At 36.5% G+C, this 24,962-nt stretch overlaps 1 protein-coding gene across 8 annotated transcripts in view; it reads left to right on the top strand.

The window, feature by feature from the left end:
* Positions 1 to 24,962, top strand: part of BRAF (B-Raf proto-oncogene, serine/threonine kinase) — a 126,418-nt gene that overhangs the window by 50,268 nt on the left and 51,188 nt on the right. For 2 of the 8 annotated variants that reach the window (XM_019666767.1, XM_019666768.1), the window contains exons 3-11: positions 788 to 1,051; positions 5,543 to 5,646; positions 6,488 to 6,590; positions 10,609 to 10,757; positions 11,724 to 11,840; positions 16,504 to 16,663; positions 22,707 to 22,742; positions 23,075 to 23,111; positions 24,503 to 24,622. In XM_019666767.1, the coding sequence (XP_019522312.1) occupies positions 788 to 1,051; positions 5,543 to 5,646; positions 6,488 to 6,590; positions 10,609 to 10,757; positions 11,724 to 11,840; positions 16,504 to 16,663; positions 22,707 to 22,742; positions 23,075 to 23,111; positions 24,503 to 24,622 (1,090 nt within the window). The remainder of the gene's footprint in view (positions 1 to 787; positions 1,052 to 5,542; positions 5,647 to 6,487; positions 6,591 to 10,608; positions 10,758 to 11,723; positions 11,841 to 16,503; positions 16,664 to 22,706; positions 22,743 to 23,074; positions 23,112 to 24,502; positions 24,623 to 24,962) is intronic. The other 6 variants (XM_019666769.1, XM_019666771.1, XM_019666774.1 and 3 more) reach the window with 4 other exon arrangements.

Here is a 24,962-nt window from a genome sequence, read left to right as displayed (position 1 = left end):
ATATCTTATGTAGTCATTTGACTTTATAGGCTTAGTCAAATGAAACTTCTAGAAAGACACCCTGGTCCCACAATTTCTTGACTGTAGGGTCTAAGCCACCTTTTCAAATAAAATTTTATCCTCTAAGCAATATGTGATAGGGAAGGAGATCTTCAGAGATCCTTAGTGAGAAGAGTCAAGTATTTTAACGGATAGCTATTTCAGAAAGATGATACATCTTGTAAGCCCTGTTGAGGAAGTCTTGGCGGTAATAGTGAGATCTGGCAACATTACCTAAATCTTGTTTCACAAATCTCTCTTAATACCTCGTCTCCTTTTCAACTTCTTTTTCTGTTCTGGGGGAGGAGGGGTATGGAACTTAATGTGCCTAACTTTTATGGAAAAAAATAAAAATTTAATGGAGGGGGTACTTATCCTTGATGTAGTGTAATATTTTATGTTAGATATGTGGTTTAGAAGGTAAATTGGGATTTGACCAGAAAATTAGAAATACTTTTTTTATTAATAGATATTCTCGACATCTATATAAAGATATATATAAACATATATTATTTATATATATATATATATGTTTCTCAATGTAATGTAGTATCTTAGAACAAAAGATTTATCAACATGAAGGTAAAACTGTTCATTTACAGTACTTCCAGCATTTATTTTGTAACGTGTAGCCTAAAACCCTGTTAGCTAGATGAAGAGATTATAAACAAGGGCTTAAATTTTATATTTCCTTTTGTCGTTGTCACAAAAAAGTCCAGATTCAATGTAAGTCTACTTTATTTTATAGGCCTATGAAGAATACACCAGCAAGCTAGATGCCCTCCAACAAAGAGAACAACAGTTATTGGAATCCCTGGGGAATGGAACTGATTTTTCTGTTTCTAGCTCTGCATCAACGGACACCGTTACATCTTCTTCCTCTTCTAGCCTTTCAGTGCTACCTTCATCTCTTTCAGTTTTTCAAAACCCCACAGATGTGTCACGGAGCAACCCTAAGTCACCACAAAAACCTATTGTTAGAGTCTTCCTGCCCAACAAACAGAGGACAGTGGTGAGTCAACTTTTGATATTATCATTGCCTTTTCTTTGTGTCTTTCAGAAGGACCAGTTGTTGAAAATGAAATATATTATCACTTCATACTCAGTGGTCATGCAAATGGCAGCACCCATTTCAAACAAGAATGTAAAAGATATGATTATTGGGTGCCAAAGTCTGTTTTCCTTAACTGTAACAAATAGTATTGTTTTTAGCCGATTTGACATTTAAACCTGTCTACCGAACTTGAACCAGGCACTCAAGTCTAAGTACTAGTTCAGAATCAATATCCAATTTCAAGACTTGAGCTTATTTGTTGTCTAACATGTATCAGGTAAGAGTCATTCTTCACCCTTGAGAAATGCCTATTAGCATTTATTATTAAATGTTGGATTTGTAAGGGAAATCTGCAGAATTATTATGGATGGTCTGTTGCACCTCAGGTGCAACAAGTGCTGTGATTAGCTTAGTACATAATGCACCTACATTCACCACAACTTTTTATAATGTCGTGATTACTTTCGATATTAATAAAAAAAACTGTTTCACTTCCAAATACAACTGAACTCAAAGTAATTTTTAGGTTTTTTTCCACAGACAGCATCAGTAGTAATGCTGGTTCTTCGTGGAAAAATTTGCTCACCTGTAATATAGTGACCTCCAGTGAGGTCAGTTTGTCATCCTCTACAACAAAGGGTCAAAGTGTGGGAACACAGGATTAGGCTTTCAGCCAGTGTTTCAGAGGTACTTGAACTCAGATCTTTACATAAAGCTGAGCCTTTGAAGAGCTTTACCTTCAGAGCAAAAGAGTGAACTAGAAAATGTGTTGACTGGCATACATAAGTAACAGTGAAACTTGTCTTTCTTTGCCAGGGCTCCAGATAAGTGGTAAAGATTCCCCTGTGAACCCTTAACTGTAGACCTGGTCTCATCATTTTGTAAAAAGTTAAACATGGAAGCATATGATCCAGCCATTCTACTCCTGGGTATTTACCCAAGAGAAACGAAAACATATGCCCATACAAAGATTTGTACAAAACTGTTCTTAATTGCTTCGTTTGTAATAGTCCCAAACTGAGCATAATTCAGATGTCCATGAACAAGTGAGTGGTTAGACAAGCTGTGCTATATCCGTAGAAAGGAATGCATCACCAATACACACGACTACGGTTGACCAGTCTGCCATAGTCCTAGACCAAAGAGAAATTTACCATGTAGTTTTGATAGATACTTTCACATTCTGCTTCATAGGTCTTGCTTAATTTTGCACTGCTCCCAGCAGTGAGTGAGATGCCTATTTACCATAGCCTCATCAACAGAAGATGTTGTCAGTCTTTTGGATTTTTGCCAATCTGATAAATGAAAACTATCTTGGCAGGTTTGAGTGAGGCTGAACACCTTTTCATATGTTTGAAGACATTTATGTTTCTCTCTATGAGCTGTTTTTCATGTCCTCTGCCCGTTTTTTTTTTTTTAATTGGGCTGTTGGTCTTGATCTTAATTTTTCAGGAGCTCTTCTTAGGAAGATTATATGTCTATTATATGAGTTGCAGATATTTTTTCCCAGTTTGCATTTGTCTTTTGACTTTGCTTATAGTGCGTTTGTTATTGCCATCTAAAAGGCTCTTAGTTTTATGTAGTTGAATTTAATATTTTTTTCTTCTGTGGTTTCTAGATTTTGCATTGTAGTTATAGAGACCTTCTTCACTTGAGGTTATAAAGGAGTTTGCCTTGTTTTCTTCATTTCTTTTATGGTTTGTCCCTCCCTTCTTTCAAAATTTAAATCTTTAATCCATTTGGAGTTTACCCTAGTATACAGTATGAAGTATGGGTGGACCTTTTTTTTTTTTTTAATTGGTTCCAGTTGTCCCAACATGAGTTATTAAAAAGTTCATTTTTACCTATTTCAGAGTCCAGAGTGCTAACCATTACACGATGGAACCCAGCCTCATTTTTACCTATTTCAGATGCTGCCTGTATTTTATTCTGATTTCCTTTATGTGTTGGAGTCTGTTTGGTCTTTCTTTTTTGTTCCACTTGTCTGTCAGTCTGTTGAACAGGCACTATCATGAAGGAGCAAATAGTCCCAAAAATCAGCCTACAGAAGTGGAATGAAGAAAGACAGATTGGTGACTGCCCTTTGGTGATAGAGCGAAAACCAAATTTTTGCCTGCTGATGAAATATACATGCACCTTGTAATCAGCCTATGCAGAGAAACATAAGGGAACATAGCTTATATTTGAAGATGGCATTACAGGAGTGCATGAGGGAAATTACCAAAGGAACTGAGGGGTAGCTAGCCCTCGTTCATCGATCGCCTTATATGCCATGTTAGAGAATTTGAATTTTGCCCTATAAATAATGGGAATACTTTCAGCAGATTAATGAAATGTAAGAGTCTATTTGGGGGTTCTAAATCTGAGTTCAGTGGGCTCATCGGCAGTCCATACATGGACTTCAGGTTCCATGAACCCCCTGAAATTTTATGTCAGAAAGGACATCTGAGGCTTTCATCAGATTCTCAGAAGTCTGGCACAAAGATGAAAAATACCTTCTTTCAACAGATATCTATGGTAATATGAGATAGGATAGATTGAAGGGGGTTTCAAAATAAAGATGGGGTTTCTAGTCAAGAAGTTTTTGCATTAGAGTAGGCAGACTCTGAGTAGCAGAGGGGAAAAGTGAGCTTTCCCTTCAGTTCATTATTTCTGGAAGGTACTGCTAACTCTCAGTAGTTATTTATGTTCTATAAATTTGCTGCAAACACTGAATTAGTGAATACTGCACCATTGATCCTAGGGGAAATACAGGGTTACTGTTACATAAATGAGCCAAAGATGGCCTCTGTGTATTGGCTCCTAGGTTGTTTCTTTTTTCACAGCGGGTTGGGGCCGATTAGCTTAAAAGCCCGCTGGTATAGGGCACTTGTTTACAGTGTGAGAACTAGAACCAGCAGGCAGTGTCACCTTGTTCAGCCTCAGCTGGCAACGGGCGTGGTGGGTAGTTTAGATTTTTCACTACTCTGTACACGTCCACAAAAGCACTGCAAATACTGATTGGGGGTTACAAATAAATTTTAATGAGTAGATAAATTCACAAATGCAGAATGCAGAACACTCTTTATTTGTAAAGAGCATCAACTGCACCAGTCCAGTCTCTTGCATACTTCCAGTGATGAGCCTACTCCTTCATGATAAACTTTCCCCTTGCTGACTAGTTTTAATGGTTATATTGAGCTAAAATGGCATCCTGTTTTTTCTAATCATAGGTCCTAATTTAGCTTTCTAGATTATTCCCCCTTCAATATACTGTTAAATTCAACTCTTATATTCACCTTTACTTCATTTTTCCCCTCCAGCATAAAGATTCCCAATTTCTTTGCAGACTTTTGCAAAGTACTGTAGTGATTTAAAAGAATGGAACCTTTCATTTTATTGTGAACTAATACATCCCCTCTGTCTCCACTCGTTCCCCCACCCCCAAAATGGCCTAACCTGCCTCACTAGCCCACACTGTTTGTCAGTTCACTTTCAGTTATAAAGTATTCAAATTCACTGGGGCGGGGCGGGGGGGGGCGGGGCGGTGTCATGTGCAGCAAAGGCCAGGATAGGGATAACTTCCAAGATACAGAAAGAGTCTTTTTCTCTTTCCAGTACACCTTCCCTCCCCACTCCCAATGTCATCTCTCCTCCTCCCTAGGTTAGCTTCATTCTGTAACCAGATTTTCTCAGCGCAGTGGGAGAGATGGCCCCTGGGGGCTCCAGATTTCTATCCTTTTTGCACCCTGTACCTATAGCAGAAAGAATCTCTCGACCAGTGTCCATCTCTCAGTTTAGGGAAGAACTCTGGTAGTGTTTAGACCATACATCTAGTCCTGAATCAGTTGCTATTGCCAGACATACAGAAAACTGATTAGCCAACATATGCCATGTGTAGTCAGAAAAGTAGCGACCCTTGGTTGATGGCCTCTCTAGTAACATGTGGATTTCTAGGGAAGGGCCTGTTCCCCGAGGAAACAGGAGTGCTAGGCAACTAAACAACAAATATCAATCATACACATTAAGACAAGTACTTTCTTCTTCCTGTGTTTAGGATCAGTAAGATGCCTCTTAAGGACCATCAGTGTGATTGAACGATTAGAGTTTTTAGCTTTGAACAATGTTGGATTGATTTTGCTTTAAATGTTGACATCTCTCATTCCTCTGTGGTGGGCACATAGGGATCTGTTATATTTTCTGTTCTCTTTTATATTTTTAAAATATTTCATAATTTTAATAAAAAACTAAAAATTCATTTTGCTTTAAGTTGGGTAATAATAATAGATACTTGTCATAATTTCCCCTTAATATTAAGTTAGCCCCAGAAATGCTGTTGTATCTGACATAGTAATCCATATGACATTTTAAAGGTATTATTATATTATGAAGGTAAGTTACTGAGTTTTTAAAAATGATGTGAAAACATTTATTTCTTGTACCTCATGTCATGTATTTATGATACTATAGGTACCTGCGAGGTGTGGCGTTACAGTCCGAGACAGTCTAAAGAAAGCACTGATGATGAGAGGTCTAATCCCAGAGTGCTGTGCCGTTTACAGAATTCAGGATGGGTATGGTTTGTATGTGATGTGAAATTTTGTTCAAAAAAAAAAAACTCAGACATTAAATTTTGGGGTTTTCTCTAGGATCTTTACCTAAACCTAGGGTAGGTAAAGATGAATTGAAAATCAACTTTAGAAAAAAATACTAAATTAATACTAAGTTTAGCCTAAAGAAATCTTGTAGGTCCTTTGAGGAGTTGACATTAGGTAATTTTGTATGATAGTGTTTGTTACTGTGATCAAATGATTTTATTTGCAATTTGAGATTCTTACAATTTTTGAACCATTTAGAATGTGACTTATTTGAATAATGGATCCTTCCCTGCTCTCCAATTTTTAATACAAATTCATAGTTTCACAAAAGGCTTATCAAAATTAACATTTTTATATTGAACTGTTTCTTTCAGAAAGCATCTAAAATTGTGCCAAGACCCCACCCTCCCACTCCCCCCAATTTTGAATTCTGTTTTAAAAATTATCTTTCTTGGGGCATGTTGTCCCTTGAGTACTCTTTTTCTTTGGGTAGGTAAATCCATACCTGTGATTTTTTTTTTTTTTTTGGATGCCAGGAACAATCCATTTTCTGCTGTTGTAGGTCTTTTCTGGAGCTGACTTGAAGAAAAGAGTACATCTCTTTACCCTGCTGTTTGTCCAAGAGTGATACATTTATTTGGGGTAAACTTAAAAATTAATTTATTGCTATTTAAATTTCTAACGATGGAAGACCAGGGAGCAAAATCTCCCTCACCATTACTAGCCCCTCAATAACCAATTTTCATATCTTCAGCATGAGGTATATGAAGATTTTTAGATATGATTACCAAGAAAGACTTATGTCTACACTTTTCAGAGAGAAGAAGCCAATTGGCTGGGACACTGATATTTCCTGGCTTACCGGCGAGGAGTTGCATGTAGAAGTATTGGAGAATGTTCCACTGACAACACACAACTTTGTAGGTACCTTTACATTTTTTTGAAATGTCAGAAATGTTCATATTCTTTAAATGAAAATTTTATTTAGGAAATACAAAATATGGATGAATAATTTGGGTATTGATATTTTACCTAAGTTAAAAATCAGTTCTTTAAAAAACTTGTATTTAAAGTAGGATTTTATTTTATTCATTATACTTTCTAATTAAAAAAAGTAATACATGGTCTGGCCAAATGACTCAGTTGGTTAAGAGCGCAAGCTCTGAGCAACAGGGTCACCGGTTCGATTCCCACATGGGCCAGTGAGCTGCACCTGAGCTGAGCTGCCAACAGGTGGCAGGATGGCTCAGCTGGTGAGAGCACATGCTCCTAACAAGGTTGCCAGTTCGACTCCTGCATGGGATGGTGGGCTATGCCCACCCACAACTAAGATTGGACACAGGACCTTGAGCTGAGCTGCCCTGAGCTGCCAACGGGCAGCTGGATGGTGACTGGACTTGGAGCTGAGCTAGCTGCGCCCTCCACAACTAAGATTGAAAGACAACAACTTGGCTGTTCCCCTCCCCCAATTCCCCAATAAAATCTTTAAAAAAAAAAAAAAGGAAGAATACTCAAGACAGGGTAAACAGCAAGAAAGCATGTTATGTTTTCAGTTAAAAAAATAGAAAAATTCAGAATGGATGATACAAAGTTGGGGGTGGGTGTTATAATGCAGCAAGAGTTAAGGTAGAGTAAGCAGAGTCCAGCTCATGAGAGCCCTTGTAAGCCATGTTAAAGATTGAACTGTTCTGTAAAATAATTGGCAATTTAATGATGGTAAGCAGGGGCGAGGTGTGACTAGACCTGTGTTTTAGAACAGTTGCTCTGAGTGCCAAACAGAGGCAAGAGCAAAAGCCTGTGTTCTGCTTAGAAAGGAAAAAAAGCATTCTCTCGCTCCATGTCTGTGCTGGATTTTGCTGGCTGCTTGCTCAAGGAATGCTGCTGATGCCTTCTGGTTTCATTGAGTCCTTGTAAGAGCAATTCCTTCGGTATTTATCTACATCCCAGGAGTCCTTGGGAAGTGGTGAGGTGGAGGACGGCAGGGAAGATAGGGAAACGAGATCTGAAACACATGCCATGTTGTCAGCCCATCCCATTTTCTGTAGGCACTCAGGTTAATGTCTTCCATCAAACAGCCCCACCTTACGAATTAATACACGCAAGTTGCCTGGTCTGTGCCTCCCACTAGTTTACCATCATGCCCTGATATGCTCAAATGGAGAATAGGCCTAAGTTGTGACCCAAAAGAAAAGATATACCTTCCTGTGCTCTCCTTTACTGACAAAGGGATACTCACAGATACAAGTAACTGTATGTGTCACTTGCAATCTATACCCAAATGCATAGCATGTTTTGTGGGGTTTTTTTAGTTGAGCCATCCTACTACCTGTTGGCAGGTCAGTGGCAGCTCAGCTTGGGCCGGGAATCGAACCGGCGACCCTGTTGTTCAGCGCTCACACTCTTGAGAGAGCTCTTAACCTACTGAGCCACTCAGCCAGCTATACCATGTTTTCATCTCCTCTCTGCTTCCTTCCCTCTTTCTTCCCCTCCTTCCTTGTCCCTCTCTCTTTTTCTCCTTTACATATACAGCCAGTTACACATAGTTTCCAAGTATAAGTCAGTGACAGGGAGAAAGACTGCAACTGAGTAAAATTAATGAGGGAAGAGAAATTAGGGTTTCATGATGCTCAACAGATTATCAGGCGAGTGGAGCTATGAGTGGCTGGCAGAGAGGATCCAATGACTATAAAATGCTGATTCCTGTGCAGTCGTTTTGTGTTTTTTCTGGGCTCTACTTCCTGAAAGAATGCTAGCAGTATAAAAGATTCTTCACTTTAGCAAATAGTGGTCACATAACTATTAAAGGTTTTCTAGTTTCTTGTATATTCAGAGACAGAAGGAAAAGGAACAAAGCTAAAAAAAAAAAAAAAACAGTTGCCTTTTTACATCCCCTGGAAAGTGATGATAGAAAAAAAGATGAAGGAAACAAGAGCCATTTTTAAAACTACCTAAATGTTCTCAAAAAGCCAGAATGAATGATGTGCCAAGATACCGTTTTCTTGATGAAACATTTTAAAATAATTTTTTATTCCATTAAATGTTTATTGAGAAACGTTTGGTAAGCTGTGGGTGTTGAGATCAATTTATTGTATCAAGAAAAGCATTTAAATGGAATAGAATAGGAGATTCTAATGTACGTTATATATAGTGAGGGTAAATGTTGTTATATGAACATAGGCGTATCCTGGGTCGTAATGTAAAATACAGTTTTTATTGTCATTCGTTTGTGATTAAAACTGTCTGAAAAACAGATGAATTGAAAATATACAGCAAAAAAACAAAGAAAAAAATAGATGTCATCCATCATGCTGTCATCACTCTGAAATAGCCATTGTTAACATTTTGGTATTTGCTTATCCTTCTTATGTTTTCTGCTTATTATTATTTTTTTTTTTAAGATTTTTTATTGGTGGGTTGGGGGATGGGAACAGCGCTGGGGAATTGGGGGAAGGGGAACAGACAAGTTGCTGTCCTTTTGTTCTTCAGTCTAGTTGTGGAGGACGTTGCTTCACAGGCCCAAGTTGGCACCATCATTGCACTCTTCCCAGGCGAGGCAGATCAGTCGCCGGCTTCTGGACGGCCGGTCATGGTGGCTGCTGGCAGCTCACTCTGGCTGCTGGCTACACACGGTAGCCCATGGCAACCCACTGCAGCAGGGGCTGCATCCCACGCCGTCGCCGGCGACTCACGGCAGCCCAGCTCCAGGTTGAGCTGTTGTTCAGCATCTTAGCTGTAGAGGGCAGTGTCACTGGCCCTCATATGTGGGATCCGAACCGGGACCCTCTGGCCTCCCAAGCCAGCTCTTAACCAATGCGCCACTCGGCCGGCCCTTTCTGCAAAACAAATACTTTTCAAACAATTTCTAGCTTCAACAGTTAGCAGGGTAGAGCCTGCCTCACTCGGTTCTGTTTGTGTGAACCATGTTGTAGCTCGTTTGCCTCTGATGTGGTGTTTGTACGTGTTCTTTTAAGTTTCACATAGAGGAATGTTCACAAGTATCTTTAGGTGTTCTAACCCTCTAACAAAATGATATCTTGTTAAACATAGTTCTTACTTACTGTCTTTTAGGTGATTTCCCTGTCCCTTATCCTCATTAGTAAGTTTAGATAAGGTTGTGATTTTCATACAATTACAAACTCGTTTTCTCATTTACAAATAATTATATTTACATTTCAGTCGAATGTATATAGTTTTAAAAATAGTGCAGAGAGGCTTATAACAAAAAATAGTCTGTTGCTCCATCCCTTGCCACTAATGCCACTCTCAAGACGAAATCACTCTTTAATTTTTAATGGTTTCTGTTTTAAGCTCTTTTTGTGATTTCATATTACTAAATAATAACTTTAAGTCACAATTTCTTGCTTTATCAACTTTAGATATCATTTACTGATTCCATAGGGAATTAGCTCATTCCTGGCATTACTACCTTTTCAACTCCTTCCCTCCTCCAATGTGGTTTTTTTGGTTTTGGGAGGTGTTTGTGGTTCTTCTATGGGATACCTTTGTAACTTTTGTTCCTCTATTGGATACTTTTGTAACTTTTTTAAGTATCCCTTTGTTTCTTGTTCTGTTAACACCAGTAAGGATCTCTTAGCTTCTTTCTTCCTACAATTATTGCACTCATCCTTTCACCTCTATTCCTCCTACTTACCATCTCTCTACTTTTATTTTTATGTAGTCAAGCTAGAAATTAGTTTCAAGCCTTTTATTCATTTCCCATCAAGAGTTCTGAATTTTTAAATTGGATATTAGGTGGGAGATAATACATATAGTGTATCTGTTATCATGAACCCTCTGGTTTCATTTTAGTATCTTGGTGTGTAAGGCAGTTCTCACAATATAAAATATGAAAAATTTGTTATTTTAAACAGAATAAAGTTGATTTCTAAAAAGATTCTTGCAAGTTTTTGAAATCCTCTGTGATGTTTTACTTTGCAGGTACGGAAAACTTTTTTCACCTTAGCTTTTTGTGACTTTTGTCGAAAGCTGCTTTTCCAGGGTTTCCGCTGTCAAACATGTGGTTATAAATTTCACCAGCGCTGTAGCACAGAAGTTCCTCTGATGTGTGTTAATTATGACCAACTTGAGTAAGTAATCAAAAAAATCTCTTCTATCATTTTACATTTAACTTTTCTAAATGTGAAACTAGTATGTCTTAGAGTCTATGGGAATTTTCTGTCCAGTGGAGTTGTTACAGGAAAATTTTAAAACGTGTGGCTAGAGAGTAATATGTACTATAGCTGGTACTTTACTCCAAAATTGTACTTCTGGTTCAGCTATGCCTTTCATTTATGTTTTACATGCTCTTTTAATTAATAAAGATCCTTTGCCCATAGAAGTCACTTTTAGATCATTTTGGGAAGGAGAGCAGGTATTGTTTCAATTAACCATTATATTTTGGGACCACAGATCAGGGGATCTGATTCTGTCAGGTAGTTTATAAATTGTGTTTCTCTTCTTTTCTCTTTCTCCCTCTTTCTCTGTCCCTCTGTCTCCCCTTTGTCCCTCCCACCCCCACCCCTACCCCCAGGTTATTTAAAAGTAAGATACAAAATCTTTATACCCAGTATATCTCTTTCTAAAATTTCTATTTGCTTTTCATGCCAGTTTCTCTCATAGATTAGACTGAGTCTATTTTAATCTTTTTTGTGTGTTGTTGTTGCTGCTGCTGCTGCCACTAACAAGGTCTTTTTTCTTGATCACTTGAGCAAATAGAATTCAACTCTGTGCTTTAAAGTATACTTATTGTAATGATGTAATCTAACTCTGCAATAGGTGTATTTTCTTCTCATTCCTTAATCATAAAGCACGATTTTTCTCCTAGAAATCTGTATAGAACAATTAAGTTTTAGATTCTGAGCTTGCCTTTGAAAATACAATTTAATTTTTTTAAATAAGCCTTTAGACAAAAGGCTTATTTGAATGAAACAATCATTTCTGAAAGTGGAATTTGATCTCAACTATTTCTGTTAACTCTATATTCTGGTATGTGAAGCTTCTGGGTTTTGCACAAGTTAGGTTTGCTTTGTTTTGTTTTTGTTTTTGCCTCACAGTTTGCTGTTTGTCTCCAAGTTCTTTGAACACCACCCAATACCACAGGAGGAGGCCTCCTTAGCAGAGACTTCCCTTACGTCTGGATCGTCCCCTTCTGCACCCCCCGATTCTATTGGGTATGATTTGACTACTGCTGGTAGTGACATGCTACCCGAGCTGGTTTCTTTTGGATCTTTTAGTTTATTGTAAACTTTTCCAACATTTGCATTGTTAAAAGGGGGCTTTTTCTCAGGTAACTTGCTTTATTACACCAGTCAGATATTTAACATGCATTTAGTACTGATACGTGGGATTGAAGCAGACATAGACTGTTTCAGGACCAGTCTTGAAAAAACTCAAGCAACAGATCATTTGCTCATCACTTTACTAGGTAATTTCAGATGTAGAAGTACATGAGTTTTATTTAGAAAAGTAGCATTAAATATGAGACAATGGCAAACAATTTTAAAATACATATAATCTACAATTTATAACAGTATTTTAAACTATGTGATAAAGACTATTACGACGTTTACAGGAGAAGGGAGAATAGTGAGAGAAACTCGTCAAGAAAATTTAATGAAGAAAGTGGATTTGAACTGGACCTTAAAGAATTCCAGAATCTGAATGAACCTAGGAAATGAAAGCATAGTGATTGTGGGGAAGCAGAGGGGAGAGAAACAGCATAAATAAAGGCAATGGCAGTGGTAGACTTGGGAGACAGTGAAGAAAAGCTAATCTAAATCAAGAAGAAGCACGTGGAAGACTAGATTATGGAGAGTCTTGGAATATAGGCTAAAATTTACACTTGACATAAGAGGTGAAAAGGAATTAAAAGTTTTTGAGCAGAGGACTAGCCTGATGAAAATGGTTTTAAAGGAAGAATCACTTAGCAGTGACATACAGATAGATGGATAGAGAGATGTCCATGGGAAAGAAGGCCAACTAAGATGGTTTGTAGTGAAGACAGCGAGAAGCCATGAAGACTTGAACTGGAGGCTAGCAGCCTGCAGACGGGGTGGATATTCATAAAGTGTAACAGAAAAAGTAGTAGTATTGTTACTCAGTTGTGGAGGATAAAGAAAATAACTTTAAAGATGACACAGAGTCATTACATATTCAAGCTTCGTAGTTAAAAAAAAAGAGACGAAAAAGATGATGACAGGTTTAGTAGATGTTAGTTTGCTTTGGAGCATTTCTTATACAGGTCTGCTTACTCTTTCCCTGTTGGATCTGAGGCAGCATATTGTACTATATCTGGAAGCATTGAGTTCTTAAAAAAGCCCCACACAGCATTCTGTTCTAGACTATTCCAGAGATAATTAGCTAAGATCAGAAATATTTTCAGTTTTAACCCTATCCTGCCCGCACTCTTCACAATGTAATGCTATTTCTTCTACCTGGAGAGATAAAAAAATAAGGTGATACTCCCAGTAGACCTGTAATTTTTATGAAGCCAACCTTTCTGGACGTTTCATAGGCTAGAAAATTTAGCAAAAAACTTTTGTGGTAAGGAATGGGTGTATTTACCTATTTTGGAACACTAGAAAAGGCAACCACTATATTCCCTTGTCAGGTTGTAATTGGTTTTTCAGTCACTTTATTCCTGCTGTCTCTCACCATGTGTATGCAGCTGTATATTTCTTAGACAATCAAATCAAAATGTTGCTCTCATTTGTTTTGATTTCTAATTAATCCTTTGGCTGTGACATTTGCTCCCGTCAGATTCTATAGACCATGATGCCTGTCTAATGGCAGGTCCCAGTTCTGTGAGCAGAGTTACCGAGCATCATAATGAAATTAGCTCTGCCAAAGGTTTATAAATGGTAATGATTAGGACATTGCCCTTCTAGAGGTGAAATGCTGTCTTTAAGAAACCATTTGCCTATTCCCTGAGTACTTTATTCATAGCTAAACTGAAGTAGATTCTGATCTTGAGCAAATGATGAGAAAGATGTTCAAACTTTTGTTTGCCTGATGCTTTTATGTCACAAGATTATATGTGTGCCTGTGAAAAGATAGAATTCAATCCTGTTCTGCATCAAAATTCTTTTGCATTTTGTTAATAGTCCCGATAACAATTATAATGGTCATGAAACACATATAACAATGGATGTAACCAAGATATATTGAAGAAGTGATACCTTGCCCAATTTGAATAAAAAGTTAGAGGTACCTACTTTTTTACTTTTTAAAAATGCTATGGAATGTACAAATTTATAAGTCAGCATTTTAAAATGTACATATCACTGAACAGAAGTTGCTTCAAAACTTTTAATATCCTAGATTAAAAGTGAGATCTAAACTAACTGGTAATTTGCTGAAGGGCGCTAGAGGTAAAAATTATCTTTATTATTAATTTGGTACTGCTTTAAATAGGTTTGCAGCGAGATTGGTAGAAGTATCGTCAGGAAAAAGCCAGTTTACTGACTGCCAGTATACTTCACAGGGTGTAAATTGCCTTGGTCTCAGTAAAGACTTCCTAGTGTGGAAACTCAATTTTTATCAATTCCCAGAAATGATGAGAGTTAGGGGTGATGAGAGTATACTGGTTTACATTAAACAAAATCAGGAAAGACTAATTTACAATGCCAGGTAATTCTTCAGTGAGAAATATGCCTGTTGTGCAGACCAAACTTCTTGTGTTAGATGGGCCGACTCTCACTTTGCTTTTGGAAGATATTTATGGAAACCAAATTATAATCCAAACACTGTTTCTGTAAACAGTAGAGTTAGGACATGGTCCAGATGTTTAATAACACCAGGATTGATAACTTGAAGTGTTGTCCAAAATTAGAATATAGTTGCCCTCAAGGCTAGATAAATTGACTCTCTGGACCAATGCATCCCTTTCCCTGAGTGGTATAAAATACCAAGTGCCAAATTATAGTCTTTTTGATTTTGTGTAATAGGCAGATATCCTTTTTTTCTAATATATCCATTCTTTTCTTTAGGTATGATAATAAAATTTATCAGATTAAATCCAGGTTTTTGTTTTTCCTACTTCTGGACCAGTGTCCTTTGTAGACATATTCTAATTCGATATGCACTACATATTTCTTAATTCAGTAACTTTCAAGAATGTGACTTGCTGTCACTTATGCCTATGCCACATCAATTATATTAATTATATTTTCTTATATTATAGTTAATTAAAGCTTTTTCCACCTTCAAGTCCTGCCTTAAATTATGCTATTGCCTTGAGACTTCAAATCAGCCTATAAATAGGTTTTTAAAAGTCTGCACTTTCCAAAAGTGTTTTTAAAAAACTAATATTGTCATTTATACATTCTTTTACCTGCTCCCAAATCTTTTATGAAAAAGCATATATTTGGCTGCCTAAAGCAGGAATAAAGGCTAAAAATTTCTCAGCAATCATGAAAAGGCCCAGTGGAGCATGCTTGTTTTCCTCAAGGCCAGTTCCATCCATCTTACCTGCAGTTCTCAATGGGCCAATACCAACTTTTTAAAGTACATAATATTTTATTATTTTTATTTCAATTCTGTGTGGATTCATTTAGTTAATATGAGCAGATAAAGTCAAAATTTCTTTCCCTACCATTAATAGTGTGCTTCAGGGAAGTAAAACTGTAAACCGATGTGGTTCAGATTCTGTTAACATGCTTTATTTGCAAGCTTTTTGTCACTATTTGACTTCTTTGGCTCTTCAAACCTTTATTCCTTTTCTATATTTTCTTCCCATTCCTCTCTAAACCCTCTCGCCTCACAAAATATCTTTTAATTCCCTCAACATTGTCTTTCTGGCTGTGTCTTAATAACCACTATATAATACTGATTAATTACAGAGTTTGCATAAGATGTGGTAGAATGGTAACCAATCTCTGAAGAGAGGCTGACAGCACCGAGTCATTCATTGGTCCTGTTGGAGCTCACTGAAGCAGCCATACCTCATCTTTCAAGTGATACGCACTCCCCAGCTCTCTTGGTTATCTTTCAAGAGGGGCATAGCTGTTTACAGTCTATTTTCAAAACTTTAGTTTGCTCTGTGACTTATTTTGGGGGCAGTGATGAGAGATCATAGACTTGGTTATTTATCTACAGTACCAAAATATAGGTCACTCTGTAACCTATTTTGATGGTTTCATCAAAAAGCAGTTTTTAAAAATGCTTGCTTTAATGCTTAATATGTGATTCTTCTGTGTCTCTTGTGTCAGTTACTGGGCATGGTATAAGTTTTAAAATATGAGAAATTGACACTTATAAGGATTATCTTTCGAATTTGGAAATGACCTTTTGCTATTCAGGATTTTAATCAACTCTTGTGTAAAGCAACAGGTACACCTTTCAAGTCCTGAAATACACATGTGTATTCTCAAAATATTTATAATTTCCTAATACTTTCCATAAAAATTTCATTTTAGTAACTTCATCTATGAAGAAATGGCAAAGGTAGAAAAAAATGTCAGATTTTGTTCACTCAGTCTCTAGAGCATGTTTGTATAGCTTTAAAGGACAAGAGTATCTTCAGCTGGTTAACCGCAGGTAATATCTAGCCATTTGTAGATTTTCCTGGAGTTTTTTTAGATAAGAATCAGTATTCTTATCAATAGTCCCTGGAGGGTCTGCTTGTGCAAAGCAGCTTTGTCAGTAATAACTGTAGGCATATATTAGTTTTTTAACCTAATACTTTTTAAATCCATTACTACTGGGTTTTTAATGCTTTATTTGAAAGATTTTATTTGAGAATATGAAAACAAGGAAATCTTTATATCAATTTTTTTGTTATTATCTCTATAAAGTTGCTCTGAATCTTATCTTCCAATGACTTGATTTTTCCAGGCCCCAAATTCTCACCAGTCCGTCTCCTTCAAAATCCATTCCAATTCCACAGCCTTTCCGACCAGCAGATGAAGATCATCGAAATCAGTTTGGACAACGAGACCGGTCCTCGTCGGCTCCAAACGTGCATATAAACACAATAGAACCTGTCAATATTGATGTAAGTACCCAGCATAGTTAGCACTAAAAAAATTCAAGTGTATTTCTCTATTTTTCTGCCACAGTTATAATAAAGATCAGAAATGTAACACATTTACTTTCATGTAACACAGTTATTATAAGCGATATACTTTTATGAATTACAGATCAGAAAACCTTTGTCCTCTTCTCTGATGGCATTAAATACTTAACTGGTGCCAAATTACAGTTATTCTGATTTTTTTTTCCTTATGATGCCATCTCTATAAAAGTCTTATCTTCATTTATTTAACAGACAGTCCACTTGGCCATTTTATGATAAAGGAAACATAAGAATACAACTGCAGATTTTCTATTTAGATCAATTTCAAATCTTTACCTAAATTTCTAAAAGTACACCTTTGAGTTAAATAACAATCAAGGACTAATCATCACATATTTGACATGTAAAACTACCTTTTATCTTCTTTACTTTCTTGAGTATACTATTGTATCCCATTGCTATACACATCTTGAATTTTGGCATATTCTTTTTATGTAAAGTTCGTTATTGAGTTTTAATAATTTCTTTTAAATGCATCTTCTCTGGTCTCAACATTTATTGTAATGTCACTTCTTCAATTATTTTAGCCACCTTCTGGCTGGTCACTCTTGACTTTTACTTTTCCAGTTTATCCTCACACTGTAACTTAATTATGTATATTAGTGTCACTTTTCCAATTAGCTCTAAACTTCCGGACAGCAGAAACCATTCCTAATATAGTTCCTTTGGCACCTATCTTAGAACTAAACACATAACAGGCATCAAAAAAACATTTGTTTCAGTAAAAGAGTTAGAAAATAAAGCAGAAGAAATGTCCCATAATATAGATTAGAGGTCAATAAATTTTTTCTTCAAGGGCCAGATGGGAAATATTTTGTGGGTCATACGATCTCTAGTGACAGCTATTGAACTCTGCCATTATAGTGTGAAAGCAGCTATAGGTAATACATTATAAATAATTGGATGTGGCTGTATTCCAATAAAACTTTATTTACAAGAGCAGGTGGCCAGCTCACTGTGTTTTGCCAGTTCCTGATATAGACAAGGAGAAGGAAGAGGTGATAAAAAACATAAGACACACAGGGTCAGTCCAAAAGGCATGGTGTATAATGGAGTCATCCCCAAAACTGAGTTACCTCAGAGAAAGTGCCCTTGCTGTCTGAGCTATGGTGGGCTGGGGAGCCTTGTAATAATCTTCAAATTAGGTATTCCGCCTTCCAGAACTTGTGTTGTAGCATAAAGAGTGTAGGTTATCTTAATCAATGTCTGTAATAAGCAACAAAACTGAGAAAATCCCCAAGTTTGTTTGTCTTGGAAAGTAATTATATTTAAAAAGGCAGTTGAAACCATTTCTCCGTGTAAACAGGGTACTGGAGTTAGTGAGGTGGTTGTGTGTGTTAGAAGACAGGGTTGCTTTCATTATACAGGCCTTCCTTATATGAGTCCTTAGAATTATAAGGTGAAGTAGAGGAGCAAAAATTGTCCCAACAGGAAAATATTCACTAATTCACAGACTACTTTAATATCAGTTCCACTCAAACATCCCTCCCCATTTAATACTAGCTTGCATTCCAACCCCTTTACATCAATGTCCAACATTTCAATGAAAATATAATGCAAACTGATTGCAGATCTGGCACACACAAAAAAAGATTTTAAGTGTTTTATGAAGATGGTGAAAAGTGACTTTGGAGAACTACTCAAGTCATATAAAGCCAATGACGAATACAGAGAATTAAATTAGTCCAGTTAACAATAGAAAAGAGAAAATCCATAAGGATGACACTATCATTGACTCTCCAGATGAAAATAATTTAAATATCAAAGGATTGCCAGAAGCCCTTGAGGGATGAAGTCCTCTAAAATTTTTATATAAATGATTACTATTATGATGTAAAAGATGAATCTGAAATTAAGAACCTGAATTTGTGCTGTCATGTAAGTTTGGTATTATGACCAAAAATTTTTATTCTTTCTGTTTATGCTAAAAATTAGCATATGTTTAAAATTATAACTTAAATTTTAATGTAAAAGAAATAAACCTTATTATAAATTTTAATTTCATTTTTAAAGATAAATTCCCAAATCAGACTTTCTTCCCAATTTTTACTATGAAATTTTTTCTCTATTTGTATTAGATTTACTTTAAATGACCTTTTCCTAATACCAGTTTTCCTCAACTAATAAGGTCTTCCTCTACCTACATAGACCTGAACACAAAGGAAGAAAGATACAGAAGAGGGGGGATATAGAAATAAGGAGATAGTAAAATAAGAAATCAAATCTTGTTTGTAGGTTAGGTCTATTCTCAGTGTGTTCAAAATTGTAGCCTTCATCTTTGCTTTCAAAACTAACATCCTTTTAAAGGTTATTTCCTTTTATCTCTTATTGTTACCACTGTTCTGTTCTCTTAGGCTTGAACATTTGGAGTGTCATCTTTGCATCTTGCCTTTTCATCCTTCCCTATAACCAAATAGTCATAACGTATCACCTTTTTCTTTTGATATGCATCTGAGATTTGTTCTTGTTACCACCACCATTTGGGCCCACATTTCTTCACTTGAACTACTTTCTGCATTAGTCTCCTAAATGGATTTCCTGCCATTGATTTCTCTCCATTTCCATTCTTTGTGCTACCACCAGAATAAACTTTTGACAACACTTCTATTACCATCTGTTCCAAAACTTTTATTTACCTCTCATTGATTATAAGATAAAATAGAAACCCTTTAGCATTTTCATTCAGCTTCAATCATTTCATTCAATTTTAGTCATTATTTATCATGTATTATTCCAGTAAACAAGATTTAATATTGACTCTGGGATAGGCAGTAATATCAGAATTGGGAATTAAGGATGAATTAGTACACAGTCTTTGCTTTCAGGGAGGTCACAGTCTAATGGATGAATCAGACATATATATATATATATATATATATATAATATATATATATTATATATATATTATATATATATATAGTCACAAAAATATATAGTGATAGTTTATCGAACAGGGTGATAAACTCTACCCAGCTGGAGCTAGGAATATTTAGCAGAGAAAGTACAACCTTTAAGCCAGATTGTAGAAGATGAATGAGTAGGAGTTTATTAAGTACACTAGTTGGGGTTTTAGGAAAGAAGGGCATTTATTAAGGAAATAGTAAGCACAAAAGTATGGAAATACTTTAGATGGGTTGTAATTAATAGTTGATATTATAGGAGTGTAGGGTTGAGAAGAAGGGCAGGAGACGAAACTAGGTAGGTAGAGTCCAACTGAAAAGCGCTGTGTAAGGTCTAAGGTCTCTGGTAGCTGGCAGTAGGGAGTCTGAAAAACTTTGAGTGGGAGAGAAAGTGATCATCAGTATATTTTAGAAAAACCTTTTGAATTACTGAGAGATTTGTTAGGCAAGATTGTTAGGAATGATACTGAAAATAGGCTACGACTTAGGAATGCTTCCTGTGTGCCAGGTACTGTACTAAGAGCTTTCCATCCATTTTCTTATTCTGTCTTCAGAAACACTCATGGGTTAAGTACTATTATTATCCTTATTTTACTGTTAGGAAAATTAGATTTGGAGAGGTGAAGAAACCTACCCAAGATCACACAGCTGCTTAATGATTGACATGGAGTAAAACCTGGCCCTTCTTATGCCTAACCACCGTTCCGTATAGGAAGTAGTACAGGAGCGAGATGAAAGGTTAGAGTAGAGGATATGCCCAGATTCTTCTGGCTTGGGCATAGATAGTATTTATTCTATTCATTAAGGTAGGAAATACCGAAGGAAGAAGAACGGGGTAAATGGTAACTTTGATTTTTGGACTTGCTGACTTTAAGATGATTGTGGGACTTAGCAGTCCAGTAGTGGTTGAATATAAGGACCTCAAGTAGAGATCGTATTTCCCAATAATTAGCATATTCATGTCAGTTAAAGTTATGGATGTAATTGGTATTACAGAGTATAAGTAAGTTGAAAAGAGGGTAGAAAATGCAACCCCAGTAAACATTTGAGTACAGGCGGAGACTGTTTCTCTGTTCCCTTTATGGATGCCTCCTTGTAAGTCTAGCTTCAGATAAGTAAGAGAAAGGAGTGTTACAGAAGCCACAGGGAGAAGAGAGATGTCAGGAATGCTGAAGGAGTTGATACCAGTTGCCATTGAGACTCAAATGAGATAAGGACTGAAAATGGCTATTGAAATGCTGATTAAAATGTCTTTTTGACCTCATTGGGAGCTGTTTTAGAGGGCTGGTGGGGGAGAGCAAAGCAGGTGAGGATGTGGGATTGTCAATTTTGTGAACCTAGCTTTAAAAGAATAATGAAAGGGCCTTAGATTGAATCAGGATTGAGGGACAGTTGTTTTCATGTGAGAACCTTCAGTGTGTATGTAACTTGAGGGAAAGACGTCAGTGGAGAGAGAGAGAGAGGTCGAAAATAACAAGGGAATAATTGATGTAGTAAAGTTCCCTGAACTTGGAAACTTCCTCAGAGGCTGAGGAATTAGAAATAGATATAGCTAGCTAGCTCTGCAGCTCTTTACAGGTGGTGTGATCTTGGACAAATGACTTAACCCTGAGGCTAACAATAGCTACTTTTTATAGTGGTTTGAAAATGCTTGTTTAGCCTAGCACATAATATATAATAAGAATTCAGAAAGTATGGCTAATTTTACCGTGCAAATATTTGTAGATGTAGGGGCAAGACAGAAAGTTCTTTGATAGCTTCTGTTTTCTCCATCATGGTAAAGAGAAGGGATATAAATAAGAAAGAAACTACAGGACATTGGAGGAAAATTTGAACTAGTCAGTATTAGAATATTAGAAGATCCTATTTAACCTACAACAAGTAGAAAAGATTGTCAAGGAGCTTTAAGAACATATTTGAGATTGAAAAATGAACGTTTATGGTGGTACTGGTGGTAGGTTGTAAGAGTGGAGAAAGCCACATTTGGCTGATCTCCATGGTTGTGGGGAGTTACTGGGCAGGCACAGCAAAAAGGAAAGAGACGTAGCCCTTCTGCCTTTGCCTTCTGGTTCTTTCTGTCTAGAAGACCCTCTTGCTTTTCTTTTCTGCACTCCTCTGTCTGTCCCTCAAACCCCAACTCATAGCCCATCTTTTCAAATGCTTCACTAGTGAACAAGTTCTATAGTTATTTATCCTTTGAACCTGGGTAGCACCAAGAATTTTTTCACCTATACATACCCTTTATTCAGCAATTAACTAAACAACTTTGGCACCTCTTACTGTTTTCTTAAGCTATTATTCTCGTATTGCTTAATTTTCATATTGCGCACATCTTATTCCCACTTAAATTATAAGCTCTCTAGAACTCAGAAAGTTAGAAAGACTATCAGGATTTTATATTTATTTTTAGCCACATAACCCCTAACACTTAGTACCTTGTTTGCAGGTATATAAGCATTTGTTGATATTCTGTAGAAAATGTTGAAGGCTTTATATAATACATTGAACATGATAGAAATACATTTATAAAAAATTCACTCTTTGTTTTAGCCTGTAAACAAAAAGCTGCCTATTTGCAGAGACATTTGGGGCCATTCAATCCCTCACATTAAGTTGCCCTGGAAAAACAAACTAAGTTCTACTTGTTAAGGTCAAAATTGCATTGCATTGCCAGTAGACTCTTCCCCCCACCTCCAACATTGTCTGTTGTAAAAAAATATATTTTAATAATAAAGACAAATTTTAACAAGAGCCTTGTTTGAGTCATTTTGATTTTTCCCTTCTAGTGTGTCCTTACTCATCCATATTTTTATGATTGTAATCAGTGTACATTTAATTTGTATTCTGTTTTTTAATTATATTGTAAACATGTTTCATAGTTCAATCTTCATAATTGTTTTAGTAGCTGCATAATACTCATTAAATTGATACACCTAATTTACTTAACCAATGTCAGTATGCCTATAAGAGGGAAATAATCATTTCTGATTTTTAGTATGATGAATAATGCTGCACTAAACATCTTTGTGCATATCATTTTTTCTTCTGAATTATTTCCTTAGGAAAAATTCCCAGAAGTGGAATTACAGGATCAAAGGGTATGAAAATTTTATGGCTCTTAATATGTGCCAGTAGAATTTTTTTAAGAATTGATGCAGCCATTGGTTTTGAATGGCCTGAAATGGATTTCAACATTTGATCAGGACTAATAATCCCTTCAGTATAGGGCTAGGTTGGCAAGTGCTTCAAACTTTTGATTTTATCATGTTCACTAGCTAACTCCTTATTCTTTCTGTTCTGTGAAGTAATTATATAAGACAGTTATTCTTTTGAATTAACCTTTCTGTTAATGCTTAGTGGCAAATTCACTGTTGTTACTACTTCCTTACCATATGCTTTGAATAAAATATACATTACTATTTATTTGTAGGACTTGATTAGAGACCAAGGGTTTCGTAGTGATGGAGGTAAGTGGTAATTTCAATTAAAAAGAAAAACTCAGGGAAAAATGCAACTGCTTTGCTGCTTGTCTCCTTTATATTTGCTTCTTTCATGAAACACAGACACAGAGAAAAATGTGTAGAGAAAACCCAAAATTTGTTTTGTTTTTCTTTAGTATTGATCATTTATCTCTAATAAAATTTTAACTAATTTATAACATGAGTAGAGCAAAAGAGAAGACATAAATTTTTATAAGGAGCCTTTAATGTACTGCCTACAGTTGTGAGAGGTTGTTATCAAGAAGAAATTCTTAGTTACTTTACCCACTGTATTTATCCCAAACCTGGAGATGCACAAGTCCCTTTGGGAACCTCCACTAATACTTAAAGAGCGAGCTTAGAACCAGTTAAAACTTGACTTTCCCAAATCATTCTTGGGGAGAATCCCTTGGATTGCCTGTCACAATTTGTTGGCGTCTGCCATTTCCCTTCAGCCTCCTATAAGGGCTTGAAATGTACATTTTATAGAATGGACCCCTAATAGAAAAGCCCAGTTGCTTTTTTTTAGTCCAGTAAATAAAATAAGCAAATGAGAAATTAAATTGAGAATTCTTGCAGAATTTTAATATTCACCCAGTGAAAATCGGGGGCATAAGAAAACATTGCTTAAGAAAATACTTTTTAAAGAAGAATTTACCCCCACCTAATGTTTGCCAAGAGATGGTATTTGAAACTGTTGTCAAGTCTTCCTCCAAGTGGTTCTCCATGTTCCCCTTTTTAGCTGTCTTCTATCTAAGAAGGAAGACCTACGATACCTGCTTACCTTGCTTAGTTAGAGTTGGTCTCTTCACAGTGACCTGCTTTATCTTCAAAATGTCTGACCCCAGACTCAAAGATATTTCATATTGAATAAACCTTGTATAAACTACCTTTTGTTATGTTTCTATGTACCTGTGAAGCTACCAAAATAATGACCCTAATAATTAGATACTTTGGACTTAGTGTTTACCATAGCGCATAGTTATGAAAGTTTTCTTTTCTGTTTGTTATTCCATGAACCCACCAATTAATGTTGCTGCCAGTTTGACTTTTGTATGTCTTAGTAGCTGTGGCTTTTGAAAATTTTGCCCGATACATCCAGCATTTAAATGTTGCCATCATTTTAGCATCATAAAGTTAACTTAGTCATACAGACTGCCTGCTTAATACCTAAAATGAAGTGGCATTTCTTGTCCTTTATTTATGGGTCACTTAAAAAAAATCATTGGGACTTTATGAAAATAAGCAGTTTTTTAAACATCCGGAATTATTTTGTGAAGCAGGCTTCGACTCATCTATTTATTCCCCATGACTTCTTTCATTTCTTCTGTGTGTCTGTCTTCCTGTGTCTGCCTGCCCCTCTCTTTCTCTTCTAACAGCCCCTTTGAACCAGCTGATGCGCTGTCTTCGGAAATACCAATCCCGGACTCCCAGCCCCCTCCTCCATTCTGTCCCCAGTGAAATAGTGTTTGATTTTGAGCCTGGCCCAGTGTTCAGAGGTAGTTGGGCTCTTCTTTCTTGTTTTCACCCAAAGCAAACTCAGTATAAAATACAGATACTGTCTGTGCCTCACCCTCACAGCGTGTGTTTGTAAGTGTGAGAGTTTTCAGTACTGATCTTCTGCTTGGCCTGGCTGGAATGCCCTGAATGTGCTTCTCACACATGCTCACCACCACAAGCTTCTGTGTGCTGTCTGTCATAAATTTAAAAGCAAGAAAAGTCTGAGATTTCCATCCTGTTTTTTGTCACATTACTTGCTTTTTGATCATGATAACTTCTTAAACTCGGGGTGGCAATAAATAATGTGCGGGCGGGGGGGTGTTTTTTGATTTGGATGCC

This window comes from Hipposideros armiger, unplaced genomic scaffold, assembly GCF_001890085.2.
Source record: "Hipposideros armiger isolate ML-2016 unplaced genomic scaffold, ASM189008v1 scaffold_478, whole genome shotgun sequence".
NCBI lineage: Eukaryota > Metazoa > Chordata > Mammalia > Chiroptera > Hipposideridae > Hipposideros > Hipposideros armiger.
The sequence above is the reverse complement of the archived record's forward strand: the minus strand, read 5'-3'. Positions and strand labels throughout refer to the sequence as shown.